The sequence below is a fragment of the Phodopus roborovskii genome, unplaced genomic scaffold, assembly GCF_943737965.1.
Source record: "Phodopus roborovskii unplaced genomic scaffold, PHOROB, whole genome shotgun sequence".
Lineage (NCBI taxonomy): Eukaryota > Metazoa > Chordata > Mammalia > Rodentia > Cricetidae > Phodopus > Phodopus roborovskii.
The window spans coordinates 5,847,916-5,862,506 of NW_026126599.1; the positions used below are offsets into that span (position 1 = coordinate 5,847,916).

At 48.5% G+C, this 14,591-nt stretch overlaps 1 protein-coding gene across 3 annotated transcripts in view; it reads left to right on the top strand.

Moving 5' to 3' along the window:
* Cyth3 (cytohesin 3) overlaps positions 1–14,093 on the top strand; it is an 81,723-nt gene extending 67,630 nt beyond the window's left edge. For all 3 annotated transcript variants that reach the window (XM_051205374.1, XM_051205376.1, XM_051205375.1), the window contains exons 6-13: positions 2,400–2,480; positions 5,241–5,353; positions 5,554–5,702; positions 6,791–6,902; positions 10,895–10,971; positions 11,049–11,120; positions 11,215–11,369; positions 11,601–14,093. In XM_051205374.1, coding sequence (XP_051061331.1) covers positions 2,400–2,480; positions 5,241–5,353; positions 5,554–5,702; positions 6,791–6,902; positions 10,895–10,971; positions 11,049–11,120; positions 11,215–11,369; positions 11,601–11,673 — 832 coding nt within the window. In that variant the 3' untranslated portion in view covers positions 11,674–14,093. The remainder of the gene's footprint in view (positions 1–2,399; positions 2,481–5,240; positions 5,354–5,553; positions 5,703–6,790; positions 6,903–10,894; positions 10,972–11,048; positions 11,121–11,214; positions 11,370–11,600) is intronic.
* The last annotated feature ends 498 nt before the right edge of the window (positions 14,094–14,591 follow it).

Genomic DNA, 14,591 nt, shown 5'->3' on the forward strand with positions numbered 1-14,591 from the left:
GGTTAACGTGGACCAAAGACCTAAATAAGAGAATTAAAACTATTGCGAACTTAAGAGAAAACATAGGGGTGAACTGAACCTTGATGGTCTGGAATTACTATCAAATGATTAATATATATTGCAAGACACTTGAGTGGGGGAAAGAATGACCCCAGTAGTGGATATCAGATGATATCTATGAGAGGCAACATCAGGCTCCTCACTGTACACAGAGGTTAATATGTGTTCAAGACACAAATGTGAAGCCATTAAAAGCTTAGAGCCATGCAAATCGCCGGGATCCTCTTATTGCAAGGGTTTCTTAGGTCTGGTGTCCAAAGCCCAAGCAGTTAAAGAAAATGAAGCAAATTGGACATTACAAAAACTTAAACATTTTACACATTTATTTGTATGTGCACACATGTGGGGGTGATAGCATGCTAACCTGTGAGTTGGTTCTCTGTTTCCACCACATGAATTCTGGAATCAAGCTCAGGTTGTCACACTTTGAATCAACCGCCTTTACTTCCTGAGTCAATTCACCAGCTCCGAATTATTATGTTTTGCTTCAGACAATATTCTCAAGAAAGAGGGGTGGGGAAAGCAGAAGGAAAAAGCTGGGTGGTGCTGGCGCACGCCTTTAATCTCAACTCTTAGGAGTGGAGGCAGGCAGATTGAGGCCAGCTTGGTCCACAGAGGGAGTTCTAGGACAGCCAGAGCTGTACAGAGAAACTGTCTTGGAAAACCAAAATTAAATAAACAAACAAATATTAAAAAAGGAAGGAGAAGCAGCCCCTGCCCTCGAAGAGGAGGAACATTTGAAAATCTTACTTGACATCTGATAAGGACACACTGATCATAAATAAAGAAGTCTTATAGATTGAGCAACCCTAATCCCAAACCCTCAATGCTGTAGAGAATAGGAGTCTGCCCTTAACCCTGCCCTGGGGCCCACCACTCCCTGAGGTTCTGGCAGCTGATGCCGTCCCAGGCCTTGTTCTTAGCTGTGGCCCTAACCTAGCTGCCAGTGCTGTGCTTTCCACCCTGAGCATCAGAGGAGTGTACATGTGTGGACACACACTTGGCCCAAGTGTGCCTGATGCTGAGCTGCTTTGCCAGTTTAGTGGATCATCTGACAAATGTGATGTTGCATGACCAGAGACTCAGGCCAGCCTCTCCTGTTTGCCAGGATAGGCCTTTCATTACCTCCTGGGAAGAAGTCTCATCATGCCCTCTTCTGGGGACACAGGCTTCGGAACTGATGGTTTCTTAGGGCCCTAGGACAACAATACCCCATCTTTCAACTTGAAACTTCCACGTGAGAGAAGGTGTCCTGTGGGCAGACATCACTAAGCTATAGCAACTGCTCACAATGTGTCTAGTGCTTGTGTGGTACAGATTTGGTCTTCAGACCAGGCCTAGTCAATTCCCCAAGGATGGCAAATCCCAGGTGTGTTCTGTGAGGTTATAGGTATATTACTTTGATGCAGTCCATGGTGGGTGCTAGCCCTCTGGTAGGGCAGATGGGCCCTGGTATTGTGCTCTAAGGGTGTCCTCAGAGCACATGATGAGCAGGCCTGTTGCAGAATTTGAGCTAAAATTCAGTGAAACACTGATACATCATTTTTTTTTTTTACTGTATTTAGATTAAAAACTTGCCTCTTGTTTTATTGTCTTGTTTTACATTTAAAACCAATGATTGGGCTTATGGTTCATGCCAGTATTCCTAGCACTCACGAGGCAGGCTGAAGCAGGACTTTAATGAGTTCCCTGTTATATAGTTCCTGGGTTATATAGTGAGTTCCTCATCCTACCCCCCCTCCAAAACCAAAGCAAAACAAAAATCTTTAATATGATGTATTGTTGCCCCCCCCCACAAAAATTTCCTTGGTCTAGTGCTTCTATGGCTTGTGGCCTGAAAATGTTGCTTCCCTCTTTCTCACACGTAAAACCCCTCTATGAAACAGACCATTGTAAGACCTTGCTTGGGGCCATTTGGAAGGTTCCAGAATGTGTACAGGGCCCAGGCCTTATTTGCCATTCAGTGCTTGGAGCTGGCCTGAAGATGAGTTGAGGGTTTATGGTGGGTGTCTTCCTGGCTCCTATCCATTAGGATGTACTTTCCAGAGAGCCTCTAGAGTCTCCTTTGCATTAAGTCTGAAGATTGCTGGGCATGGGCACATGTCTGAAGCATAGCACTTGGGAGGTGGAGTCAGGAGGATTCTGAGTTCCAGGCTTTCTGCAACTAAGTAAGACTCTGCCTCAAAGAAAAAAAACAAATAAAAATTCTAAACCACATTTACAATAAAGAGCACGGCTGCTTGTTGTCAGCTACCATCACTTGAAAGGCCTGCTGTGGATATAGATACCTTCTCTCCAGATAACTCAGATGGAATGTGCTTGCTTTGTTTCTGTTCTAGGGATGATTTTAATATCAAAGTTCTTCAGGCTTTTGTTGAGCTTCATGAGTTTGCTGATCTCAACCTTGTCCAGGCCTTAAGGTGAGTGGTTGCCTCATAGCATGTATAGACAGATGGGAAGGCTGGAGTGGCAGTAGCCATCGAGTTACTCCCAGTGACTCTGTTGGGATCCCCACCTCCAGTAGCACTGTAGTTCTGGCAGGTCAGCCCCTGCATTCTGGCCTGTGTGACACTCAGCAGCCCTAGGCTGAAACTAGATGTGCTCAGGCATGGACTGCATGCTTGCCTGGCTGTGGCCACTGTTTCTGCAGTCTCTATTTCTTTGCTGTCCTTCATTCTGGGGTCCCTGAACTTGCCCTGATGAGAAGTGACTTAAGGAAGGTTCTGTCTCAGTTCATAGTTTGAGGGTGCAGTCTGTCATGAGACATGGCAGATACCTAAGGTATAAGTGCAGATAATAGATGTTGACAGCTTTGTAGAAAGGAAGCTGAGGTGTTGAATGAATGGATGAATGAATCTCTCCACTGAGCTTTATTAGAAGAGCTCCAGGCTCTCAGTCACAATGAGGCTTTGAAGCAGCAGAGCCACCATGTAGACCATGGTAGGGTCCTAGGAAGAAGGAGACATAGCCTTCCATCCTAAGAATGGAGGGGTTTCTCATTCTTACAGGATTCATAGAGATGGGGGAGGTAGGAGGGAAAGCTCTGGTCCATGGGATGATGCCGTCTACATCCAAGATGGGTCTTCCTCATTTAAACCTTTTCTGGAAACACCCTCAGAGATAGACCCACAGGTTTGTGCCTGTTGTCACTAGATTTAACCTCAGAGCCCAAGCATATGAGTGTGCCAAGGAGGAGGTAGATTGAACCATCAGATGCCATTCTGTGGTCTCTGACTTGTATGAGGAAAGCCATTGTCACTGTAGAGTATATGTGAGTGAAGGGGATGGCCCTCAGTGTTCTGGTGCCCAGAGTATGCTCTTTGGATTCCCACTCAAGTTGCTGGGTCTGCAGTCTTGAGCAGATGGTATCTTGTCTTGTATGATGGCATGGTGTTTGGACTGGATCTTCACCCTGGTATAGGAAGAGGTAATAAGGAGTGGCGTGGTGGAGTCACCCTAGCCTGTTCCAAGCTAAGCATTCATAGCCAGCCTTGTCTGGTCTTGTCTTCATACCTTTTCCTCCTGCCTCTGGGGTTGTTCACACCATCTTACTCCAACTGCAGACCAGAATGTTGGCAGCCTTTGGTTGTGGCCCTTGGGACACTGCTAAGCAGCTGAGCCTGGACTGAAAGGCTTGCCATCAGGAAAGCCATACAGGAGTCTTACAGACCTGGTGAGCTTACTTTAGGTTCAGTTTTGGAGAACTTTAGGACCAGAGAAAGGCTCAGACCTGATGATCTGAACCACTATGGTTCTGGTTTTTGTTACTCTGTGTGCCTGCCTTAGAGTCAGAGGGCAAAGCCTGAGGTGACCTCTTCACCAGATTGAGGACAGTGAGTAGCTGCTGCCTAACTTGGGCTTGCTCCAGTGGATTCTGTCTTGGCTGTGCCTAGCCTATTAGCACTGTCTCCTCTCTGTCTTTGGGGCAACCATGGATGCAAGTAGGACATGCTCAGAATGGTGCAGAGTCCACTATGGGTGCAGGGAAGATGGAAGGCTTGCTAATGCCTGTTTGATTGCTTCTTGATAGAAGCTGCCTGCTGTAGGAATAAAGTGTGATGCTGGGTAAGAGGTCATCAGACTAGGGGGTGGAGTATGGTCATGGAGTGGTCAGAACTGAGGAGGGGGCTCTGATGGAGCAAGTGGGGGTGGGGTAGCAAGGAGAACATGTCTGTGGTGCTTTGCTGACCATGTGGGGCGGAGTGGGAAAGTGTCTTGAAAGTGGGACTGGGATGTCAGTGTGTGATTCTATTCAGCCAGGATTTGGTAGAGTGAGTGCCTGACTGTGGCTGGAATCCCTCTGGTGATGGGGGCAGTGACAAGAAGGGAGGATTGATGGACAGGCCTAGAGGAAATAGTCCTGCTTACTGGGCCTGCATTGGAGGAAGAACCCAGAGAGAGAAGAACCCTTGTATCACTGAACAGTCCAGGTGCTTTCCTGCAGCCTGTGGACCTTTTGTCTTCATGCTGAGCCATTGTTGCATGACTGTCTCTGAGCAGTCATGAGCTTCACTGGCCAGGGTGACTCTAGAAGGCAACGCAGCCATAACCTTTCCTTTGGTACTTAAGGCAGGCAGGTGGGGAATGCTAGTGGGTGCCTTGTAGCCTGGGAAAGCAAAACAAGAAGGAGTAGAGCTGTGGGACAGGAGCTACAGTGTTACATAGGGCACCCAGAGGAGACCTTAGTGGGAGGGGATCTTCTGAGCATCTGTGTGCTTGGCCCTCGTCCTTGAAGGCAGGAGTGACACCGCAACAGACTGAATGTGGACTGGAAGATGTGTATGCACTGGCTGCTGACTCTGACCTTGCCTTGTGGTGAGGAGTCCTGAGAGGGAGAAGATCCTTTATCTTGTCAGAACTGTAGCCCCCACAGGGCTAGAGTAGCTAGCCCTGGTATCACCTGGTGCATGTAGGAGGTGGTAACATGGGAGACAAAGCATACTGGGATCCCATTCAGGCTTGAAGTGTCTGTAGCAGATCTTGAAGAATAGTTTGAAGTCACCCAAAAGAGCAGACAGCTGTCTTCACTTGAATAGGAGGAGACAAGCTTGCTCCATGGCATTTCTAGGCACTCAGACTGAGGAGGCCATGCTATTGTGGTGTGGAGCAGGAGCTACTTGGGGACCTGGCCAGATCTGTCCTCCCAAGGTCACTCAAGGAATCATCCTCTGTCTTTACAGGCAGTTTCTATGGAGTTTCCGACTTCCTGGAGAGGCACAGAAGATCGACCGCATGATGGAGGCCTTCGCATCAAGATACTGCCTGTGCAACCCTGGGGTCTTCCAGTCCACAGGTCAGCAGCCTGCCACATCACTGAGTTGAGATGCACCCACCCAGCTCCCATCACCCCCACTGCCCCTGTTAGGGAACCATCCCTTAAAGTGGGCAGGCCATTCTGCCCGAGGGGCAGCATAGGCAACGCTTCTGGGGTCCCACTCTCCATGTGGAAATGTAAGCTGAGCTTGAAGCCTCCACATCTGTGGCCTGTTGCAGATACATGCTACGTGCTGTCCTTTGCCATCATCATGCTCAATACCAGCTTGCACAACCACAATGTGCGAGACAAGCCTACTGCCGAGCGCTTCATCACCATGAACCGAGGCATCAATGAGGGTGGGGACCTCCCTGAGGAACTGCTGAGGGTGAGTCCACAGGCAGCTGCTTGCCCAGCTGTGTGTGTGTCCTAGCTTCATATCTGTGCTATGATAAAATATCGTGACCAGTGCAATTTTAAGGGAGTAAGAGTTCAAATTATGAAGTCTAGCTTACAGCCTGTCAATGTGGGGAAGTCAAAGTGGGAACTTGAAGCACCTAGTCAAATCTACCAAGGGCTAAGAGCACACGTGCATGCAGCTCGGACCCTGTTTTTATGCCCCTGAGGTCCCAAACCTAGAGAGTGGCAGCATCCACTGTTAGGCTGGCCACCCTTCCTCATAGGTCAACCTGATCTAAACAATCCCTCATTGAGACGTCTTCCGCAGATGATTCTAGATTGTGCCATGCTGACAATTAAGACTGGCCATCACTGGCTCCTTCCTTGTCCTCAGTTATGGGGTTTTCCTACTCGTGGAGGGTGGTATCGAGGTCAGTGTTGGGTTTCTCTCTCTCTCTGCCTTGTTTTTTACTTACTATTTTTAGTGTGTGTGTGCATGATGTATGTGACATGTGGCGGTCAGAGAACAACTTTGTGGAGTTGGTTCTCTCCTTCCATATGTCTATGAGTTCTGTGGATGGAGCTTATGTTGACAAGTTTGTGTGCCTACATGCCTTCACCTACTGAGCCATTCCACCATCGCCAGATGTTTGTTGATGTTGTTTGGTGGCAGGGTCTGTCACTGGCCAGTAATTCCCCAGGATCCTCCTGTCTCTGCCTCTAAGATGATAGGCATAAACCTACCAAACCTAGGTTCTTGTTTATACAGGTGCTGGGCATCTAAAATGGGGTCTTCATGTTTGCAGGCAAGCATTTCACCAACTGAGACATATCCCAACCTCTCAAGTTATTTTTTTTTTAAATTTTGGTGATATACTTTATTTCTCTGAAGTTATTTTTATATCTCCAAATACTCATAATCCTATGAAAATCAGTGGTGCTGGTTTGTTGATTTCAAAGGTGCCTTCCGAGTGCCTCCCTAACCTCCTGGTCTCAGCAGTGTGACAGTTCTGTGAGGGAGGGAGGGTAGCTGGCCACTTCTTCTAGCCCCTGATTGGCTCTGCTCCTCTGTTACAGAACTTATATGAAAGTATCAAGAATGAGCCGTTTAAGATCCCGGAAGATGACGGGAATGATTTGACACACACGTTCTTCAACCCAGACCGAGAAGGCTGGTTGCTGAAGCTGGGTGAGCCTGTCAGGGTGGGAGGGACCTGCGCCCGCACCCCTCAGCCCACAGCAGCAGCTCCCAAGGGCTTCTTGTCCCGCTCCTTCCTTGGAGCCACAGCCCCACCTACAAGGCAGAAAGATAAAAAGAAAAATGCAGTCAAGCCAGAGCTGCTCTGGGCAGCCACACATCCCTGCACTGGTGGCTATGTCACTGAGTTGTGGCTTTCCAGAGCGGGCCATGCTTGCAGCATCCACTGCACAAGCCATCCCAGAAAGCTACTGAGTTAGTGTCCATGTGAATCCAAGAAGCAAGTGCTTTATCTCCAGAACCTGTGTGCTTTCTCGTGCTTTGGCGTGGCTGTGATTCTGACGAGTGGTTTAAATGTGCCTTCTTGTTGTTTCCCTTCTGCCTGTGGCTCCCACCTTTCTGTTCTGTGACGGGCTGTCCCTGCTTGTCCTGCATTAGGAGGTAGGTACCCAGTGGCTTCCTCCCCTCCCCAGCGGCTCATTCTCTCCCCCACGTTGGTCTGTGTGAAGCTCCGGTCTGTAGTTGCCATTCATCTGATTCATTTGGCTTTGGACTTGGCTGGGGCAGCATCGTGCAGGTGTAGTGTGTGTGATACCCACCTATCTGGGGCACGGCCCAGAGGGAGACTGTGTGGGAGCAAGCTTGCCTCCCCATCTTCAAGGTCCTGCAGCAGTGAGGAAACTCATGATCAGCCTGTCCTTACAGGGCCACCCCTAACCCCCACTAACCAACAATGTTTGCACCTGTACAAAGGCTTCCTTATTGAAAACAAGTTTCCTGCATTTGGGACAATTGAGATTTTTAGGCTTCATTTTGACTTTGGGGGGGATGAAAGTACTGTAGGGTGACAGTAAAGCCTGTGACATGTGATAGCAACCTGTGTAATAAGAAAGACACGAGGAATAAAATTCTCATGATGCTTTTTAAAAAATGGATCAAAGGAGAATGTGCTGTGAGTTGGAGACATGTGGCAGGTACAGCTGATGGCGTTCTCCTGAGGGTCATATGTTTCCCTGTGGAACTTTGGCCTTAGCTGTTGCTCTTTGGCTTTGCTCTCACTGTCAAAGTTGGAAATGTTCTCATTGTTGGCCTTAAAATCTAGTACAATAACCTTGAACTTGGACACCTGAGTGGCTAGGGCACACTGGAGCCCTCAAGTCACACTGCTTATGGACTTAGACTCGAGAAAGGAGGAGGAGTGCATCCTGAGCCCCCAGCAGTGACCAGAAGCCCCTCAAAGGATGATGGCAATACCAGTTTCCTGGCAGTTCATGAGGCTTCTGCCACTACAAAGAGACCAGTCCCTAGGATAAAAATGAATGAATGAAACTAAGACATATACCAGCTCGTGTTTTCTAACCCATTTTCTGGTTGGGCATCTTAGCAGGCCATGAACGAGTATGCAGAGCACTTGTACTGTGCTGCTGGTTCAGCCTTGATCCAGTGCAGCCAGATGCAGGGACCTAAGGTCCAGTCAGTGCTGGCACTGTGGGCTGCCTCACACCAGCAGCCACTGGCTTCTCTCTGCTCTAGGGGTAAAGTCTTGAGGCCAAAGCCCAGATTACATGAGGCACCGTCCATAGATGGCACCCCAGAAAGCTGGTGGGCAGAATTAGCTTGCACTGGGCTTTCCCAGGAGCCTGGTGCCCATGGGCACTTATTCCCAGTGGTTTCCTTCAGTTGTGTGAAGGAGCCCAGACCTAGCATTTGCCACAGCCAACTTGTACTTCTCCAGAAATGTTCAGAGGGTGGAAGACATGCTGGAAGTGTTCTGCAGTCTTGGTGGGGCTAGTGATGGGTTTTGAGCCGTTCATGTCAAAAACATAGGATGTAGTTGAGTTATCATGGGAGAGCAAGTGTCAATGTGTTTATATGTGTGTGCAGCCATGTGTGTCCACCTACACATGCTTGGTAACAGCAATGAAAGTGAAAATATAAAAACATAAAAGTGTTTGGGAGCATAGCTCCTGTGCACAGGACTGAAAGCAGGATTGGCTAATGGAGGACATCCTGCCACCTTGTAGAGAATCTGATGTAGCTTCAGGTTTTGGCTATTGCTCCTACTAGGCTTGCATCTAAGCCAAATGGGATCCTTGCTGAGTTGCCTAGAGCCCAGCTGACCCTGATTAGTGTAGGTGCCTACTGGCCAGGTGCCACAATCATCCTGACCATGGGAGCAGTTGGTATGTCCTGGGTACAGAGCCAAGGCCCTCCATTCTCACAGATACCCCTTCTGGACATCTATAACCCCACACCTGGCAGGTCAGGGGGCATGGGGCTGAGCAGAGCACTTGAGGTCTGACAGCACGTGGGAACACAGAGGAGGAGCGGGCACTTGGCAGGGGCTGCTGCCACACAGAGATCTGGAGCAACTCTGCCAAAGGAAGCCCATGTCTGGGGAGGGAGAGAAGGGATTTGGCCAGTTAGTTTCCAAGCACTCTTCTGGATATTGTTGGGAAAGTGCCCTAGGCCAGATGCACCAAAGTAGCTGGGGTGACTGCAGTGAGAGTCTCAGAGGGGAGAAGAGGCAACACTGGTGGTAGGCGCCTGCGTGGCAAGTTTCCTCTAACCTGATTCAGTTAGCTAGTGTGGCTAGATCTTGGCATTCCTTTCTCTTTTCCTCCTCAGTGGAGGTGTTTGAAAAAAGAGAGGCTAAACTGAGGTTCTTCTGGGCCCCTGCATGGGATAGGTCTTCCCCAAAAACCCTCGTTTCCCATGTGTAATGGTGGCCCTGAGTGAGGGCAGTGAGGAGGCTGTGATTTGAAGAGCAGGGGTTTAGGCCAGCCATCAGGAAAGATGGTGGGAGAAAGGTCTGACTGCAGGCTGGAGAAGCCTAAGGAGGTGTGGTGTGGAGACGGGCTTCGGCTGGCCCAACATTCCACTGTGTTTTGGGGATCCCCCATTGCCTTGAAGACTCTCCACTCTGACAGGGTAAAATTCCCTCCTCTGTTCCTTCTGTCACCTGTATTTGGGTCTCTGTAACTGGAAGGCCCACTTGGAGCCTGGGAAGTCCCTCCCTCACTGTGGGCACCTTCTGAGCCTCCTGCAGTTCTTCCCAGTACCTGCATTGACCTGCAAAGTGTAGGAAGCTGCAGCTGCAGCCCCCAGACACACTCCCCACCTCCTGGCATGTTGTAGAGAAAGCCAAGCCAGTTCCTCTGTATTGCCAGTTAGTTCCAGGAGCCTATGGGGCAGGGAGGGCCAACTCATCTGGAGTCCTTGGTAGACCCTGAATTTGTTACCACAAGCAGCTCCCCCCCCCATCAAACTCCTTGTCAAAAGCAAAACCTGTCAGTATAAATTTGACTGACAGTAACAAGTTAGGGCAGAAGGTTTCCTTTTTATAGTAAAGAGCAGGTACAGATAGCTTGTGTGTGCGTGCATTTATATGTGTGCTTGGTGTGTGTGTGTGTGTGTGTGTGTGTGTACATACATACGTAAATGTACACATGTGCTCCAGATCTTGTTAAAAGATTAATTCAATCTAATAATTCCCTGGGCCAAGAGTAATTGACTTTGATGGATCCCAGGGCTGCTCAAAGTCCCAGTAATGCGATAACCACCCTGATGTAACGGGATTAAGCCTGGACAGACCTGGGTGAGCCAGCACTGACTTCATCATGTTCATTTCATGGGGGAAATTACGCTCATCCATTACAACTAACTTTTCCAGGAAGCAGATTTGAAAGCAGTATGTGACCTAGGGTGACCCTGGGTGGCCATGGAGAGAGGGCACCTGCGTGGGCCCTGGGTGGGGGGTGCATGGGGGACCCAGCCCTGCACCCAACCATCCTGGATGGTCAGGCCTCATGGCTTACCCTGAACTTTCTAATGGGTCAATATGGGATGGTTTGAAAGGAAGCCCAGTCCTGAGCTTGGCTCCTTTGACAGGGCAGTGATGTGGTAGGGGGATTCTGGGCCCCTCTCTGGGCCTTTGGCTCCAGCTGCCTGGGCACCTGCCTCACAGGCTCTTCTGCTCCTAGGTGGGCGTGTGAAGACCTGGAAACGGCGCTGGTTCATCCTCACAGATAACTGCCTCTACTACTTTGAATACACTACGGTAAGTAAGGCTGCATGTTCTCTACAGTTCTGGGAACCTCAGCCTGTCAGGCCTTGCCTCACACATCTCTCTTCTAGGACAAGGAGCCCAGGGGAATCATCCCGCTGGAGAACCTCAGCATCAGGGAGGTGGAGGACCCCCGGAAACCGGTACGAGGTTTTACTTGCCTGTGCCTCTTCACTCTAGGTCTTTGCAACCTCCCCTCCCCCCCTGCCCATGTGACAGCTCTTTTCTCTCTACCAGAATTGCTTTGAACTGTACAACCCCAGTCACAAAGGGCAGGTCATCAAAGCCTGCAAGACAGAGGCAGATGGCCGTGTGGTAGAGGGGAACCATGTTGTGTACCGGATCTCCGCTCCCAGCCCTGAGGAGAAGGAGGAGTGGATGAAGTCCATCAAGTGAGTGAAAACAGCCAGGCTGATCAGTCCCGTGGGGAGCAGGAGTGTGTGCACACGTGTGCATGTTGGAATCCTGTATGTCAGGAATGACCTTTGTCAGAAACCTAGAAAAGGTCGGCATGGCTACCTCAAGACCTACACCTGCTGCTTGCTTGGCACCTGTGGGGTGGTGGGATTGGGCATCCAGGCCTTCCTGCAGCCACAATCCACTTACCTTCCTTTCTCCCCCAGAGCAAGCATCAGTAGGGACCCGTTCTATGACATGTTGGCCACGAGGAAAAGGAGGATTGCCAATAAGAAATAGGTAAATGCCAAGATCCAGACTCCACAGCAGATGCACCGGCTACTCACAAGCAGCGGGACGAGGGGCTGGTGTGGCACCCATGGGTCTTCCAGAACAGCTAGCCAAGGCCCAAGCCCTGAGAGCCTCTTGCTGTCCTCAGGGATGTTGGTCAGCTGTGCTTCCTTCCTGCCACCATCCTGTCATTGACCTTTAGGGACCCTTGGCCACACAGCACCTGGTGACAGCTTCAGGACCTGCACAGCCCACATGGGACTCTTTTTCTGGAGCCAGAGCCTCATCCACACCATACCACACCTGCTCTTTTGGGCAGCACTAGCTGTTCTAGAAGTCGCTGTTTTTTTGTTTTTTTTTTGTTTTGTTTTTGTTTTTTGTTTTTGTTTTTGTTTTTTTTTTTTTATCAAAATGGGAAAGGAAAACCTACCACTTTTTTATTCAGAATTTTTCTCAGATATATAGGATTATAGCTTTTATATGCCTTTTATATTCTGAAAATTATAATGAAAGATACTTAATTTCTAACAGTAGTATTTTTAGAATGGCAGCTATAAACTTAACTCTTGGACACAAGCATATACTGTGCACTGAACACAGACTATATATGCAGTCCCCAAGCACTTGAGTTGGAGTGGCTGGGGGCCTGATGTGTCCAGTGGGGCACAGGCGGCCACTCTGGGTGATGAGGCACTGGAAGACCCCAGGTGTAGCTAGCTGCCACTCCCCTCACGTGCTTCTCTCAGCCATTAAAATACGGTTATGGCTCGGGATGCTTATCCTGTCAGTGTTGAGGCCCAGGAGGTGAGAGTCGTTTCCCTGGAAACAGGCTGTTTGTGTTTAGAACCACATGAAACGGTTTGACCTTTACACATGACAGTTCTGTGTGGTCCATCTGAACCTGGCTCATGCTGTCTTCCATACTTTCGTTGCTGGCTGTTTCAAACTTTTGGTTAAGTGCTCACTGACATAGTAATTAGATCCAGTATTTGATGCAATGACTAGGCACGAATAGCCAGAAGTAACCCACCTATCTTCTGGTAGTGCCAGGATCTCCAACATTTGGCATCCCTTTGGAGGGGAAAGCTGAAGAGGGCCCCCATTTAGGGAAGCCAGGGGCACACAGAGCCCTGTATAGACCAGATGTGGTTTCAGGGTGCCATGTGCTTGGGCTGAGAGTGGGCAAGGTGATCAGGCCTTTGCTGTTGCACTTCTGGGGAAGCCCACTCAATTTGGAGGACCCTCTTGGGGCTACATGTTTGGGGAATGGCCTTCCCTGCCTGTTTCCCTGCTCTGTCTATGCAGACACACCTGGAGCTTGCATCCCAAGGGCCCTTGAATGCACTTAGATGTGATATGATGTTCTGTGAGCTGTCACAAAGACTTATTTTGGGCAGGGGGGATGTCAAGGTTCTTGTACCAGACTGATCACTCTTTGGTTTGTTCCCAAGCTTCTAGGCTTTTACTTTTACTAATAATACCTCAGATCTGAAACCTTTGAGCTGCCTGGCCGGTGTGTGTATGCAGCTTGGCTTCTAGTCTTCCACGATCCCTACCCCAGCCTTCACCACCTCAGACCACAACTTGCTGCTGGTTGGGCATCTGTGTGTGTGCGTGTGTGAGGTGGGGTGACTGACAAGCCTCCATCAGGGCTCTGGTTAGTCTGCTTCTCATGTCCAACCCCGGTATGGTCCTGGGGATACAGAGTTCTCTGTTGGATGTTGAAGATGTTAAGCATGAGGCCAGGCCACCTGATGGTGTCTTTGAGGGGACTTTGCCTTATGGCTGTTGGTGCTAAGAATCCTAAGTTACTGGCTCTCAGTGTCCATATGGAGTCACCTAACTCAGGTTATGTTGTGACAGTATTAATCCCAAGGGCATCTGGCTACTTCCAGGGCTTGCAAAGTCTCGGTCATACTCATGCCCTTTGTCTGCACTCATCATCAAAGCATTAAGTCCTACTCTGGCCAAAGACAGTTTCCTGTCCTGCTGGGCCCTGGCCGTCATTTTCAGGTGTAGGTAGACTGGCCCTGGAAGTATCAGAACACTTGAGTGACATGGTCCCACAGTCTACCTAGTGCAGTATCCTTCTCTATGCTTCTTGTCACGCCGATTTTCAGAGCTACAGCTGTGCTATGCTGGTCTGTTACAGACCAGAAACCACAAGTGATTTCTTTTTATCTTAGAAAACATTTCTATTTACAATAGTTGCTATGTAAATAATGTACATATGTATTAATTTCTGCAGTGTTTGTTACATACAATGTACATATTCCTACAACCTGCATGAAGAAATATCCTATTAATGTATCAGAATTTTTGGCTATTTTATTGCAAAGCAAACAGCTAGTAACATGGAGGGCTTACAGCTGTCAAAAACTATTGCAAATACTGTGTTCCCTAAATAAAAACGTACTGCTAAAACAGAACTGCTTCAGACTCAATTCTTTAAAACAGATGTGGTTGTGAGCTTATGGAGAACAGAGAAACTGAGCCAGAGTTATTTAATTTGCTGCTATTTATATACTATATAAATCTTACATGCCGTATATACAGTGGGGCAAGTGCTTTTTTAATCTTAAAAAAACAAAGATCAACTTTAGACATCTCTGAACAACACAAACTGTATAAACCATACAGATTATTCAGATACACACTGTATTAAATACAGTCTTTTCCCCACTCCCGTCTCCTGATGCAGGACCAGTGAATTATAAGTGTATCACAGTTTGATAGCATATCCATATTAAAAATAAAATCACAGTATGATTTTTGTCTGTAACTAGAAACTTGAAGGGATCAAGCTGACGACTCAGACTCCAATATCATATTGTCAAGACGAGACACAGTATAAAAAGTGTTAGGTAATAAAAACATACTGTAGGCTTTACAAATAATGTCTGGATTATACATTCATAATGCAAATA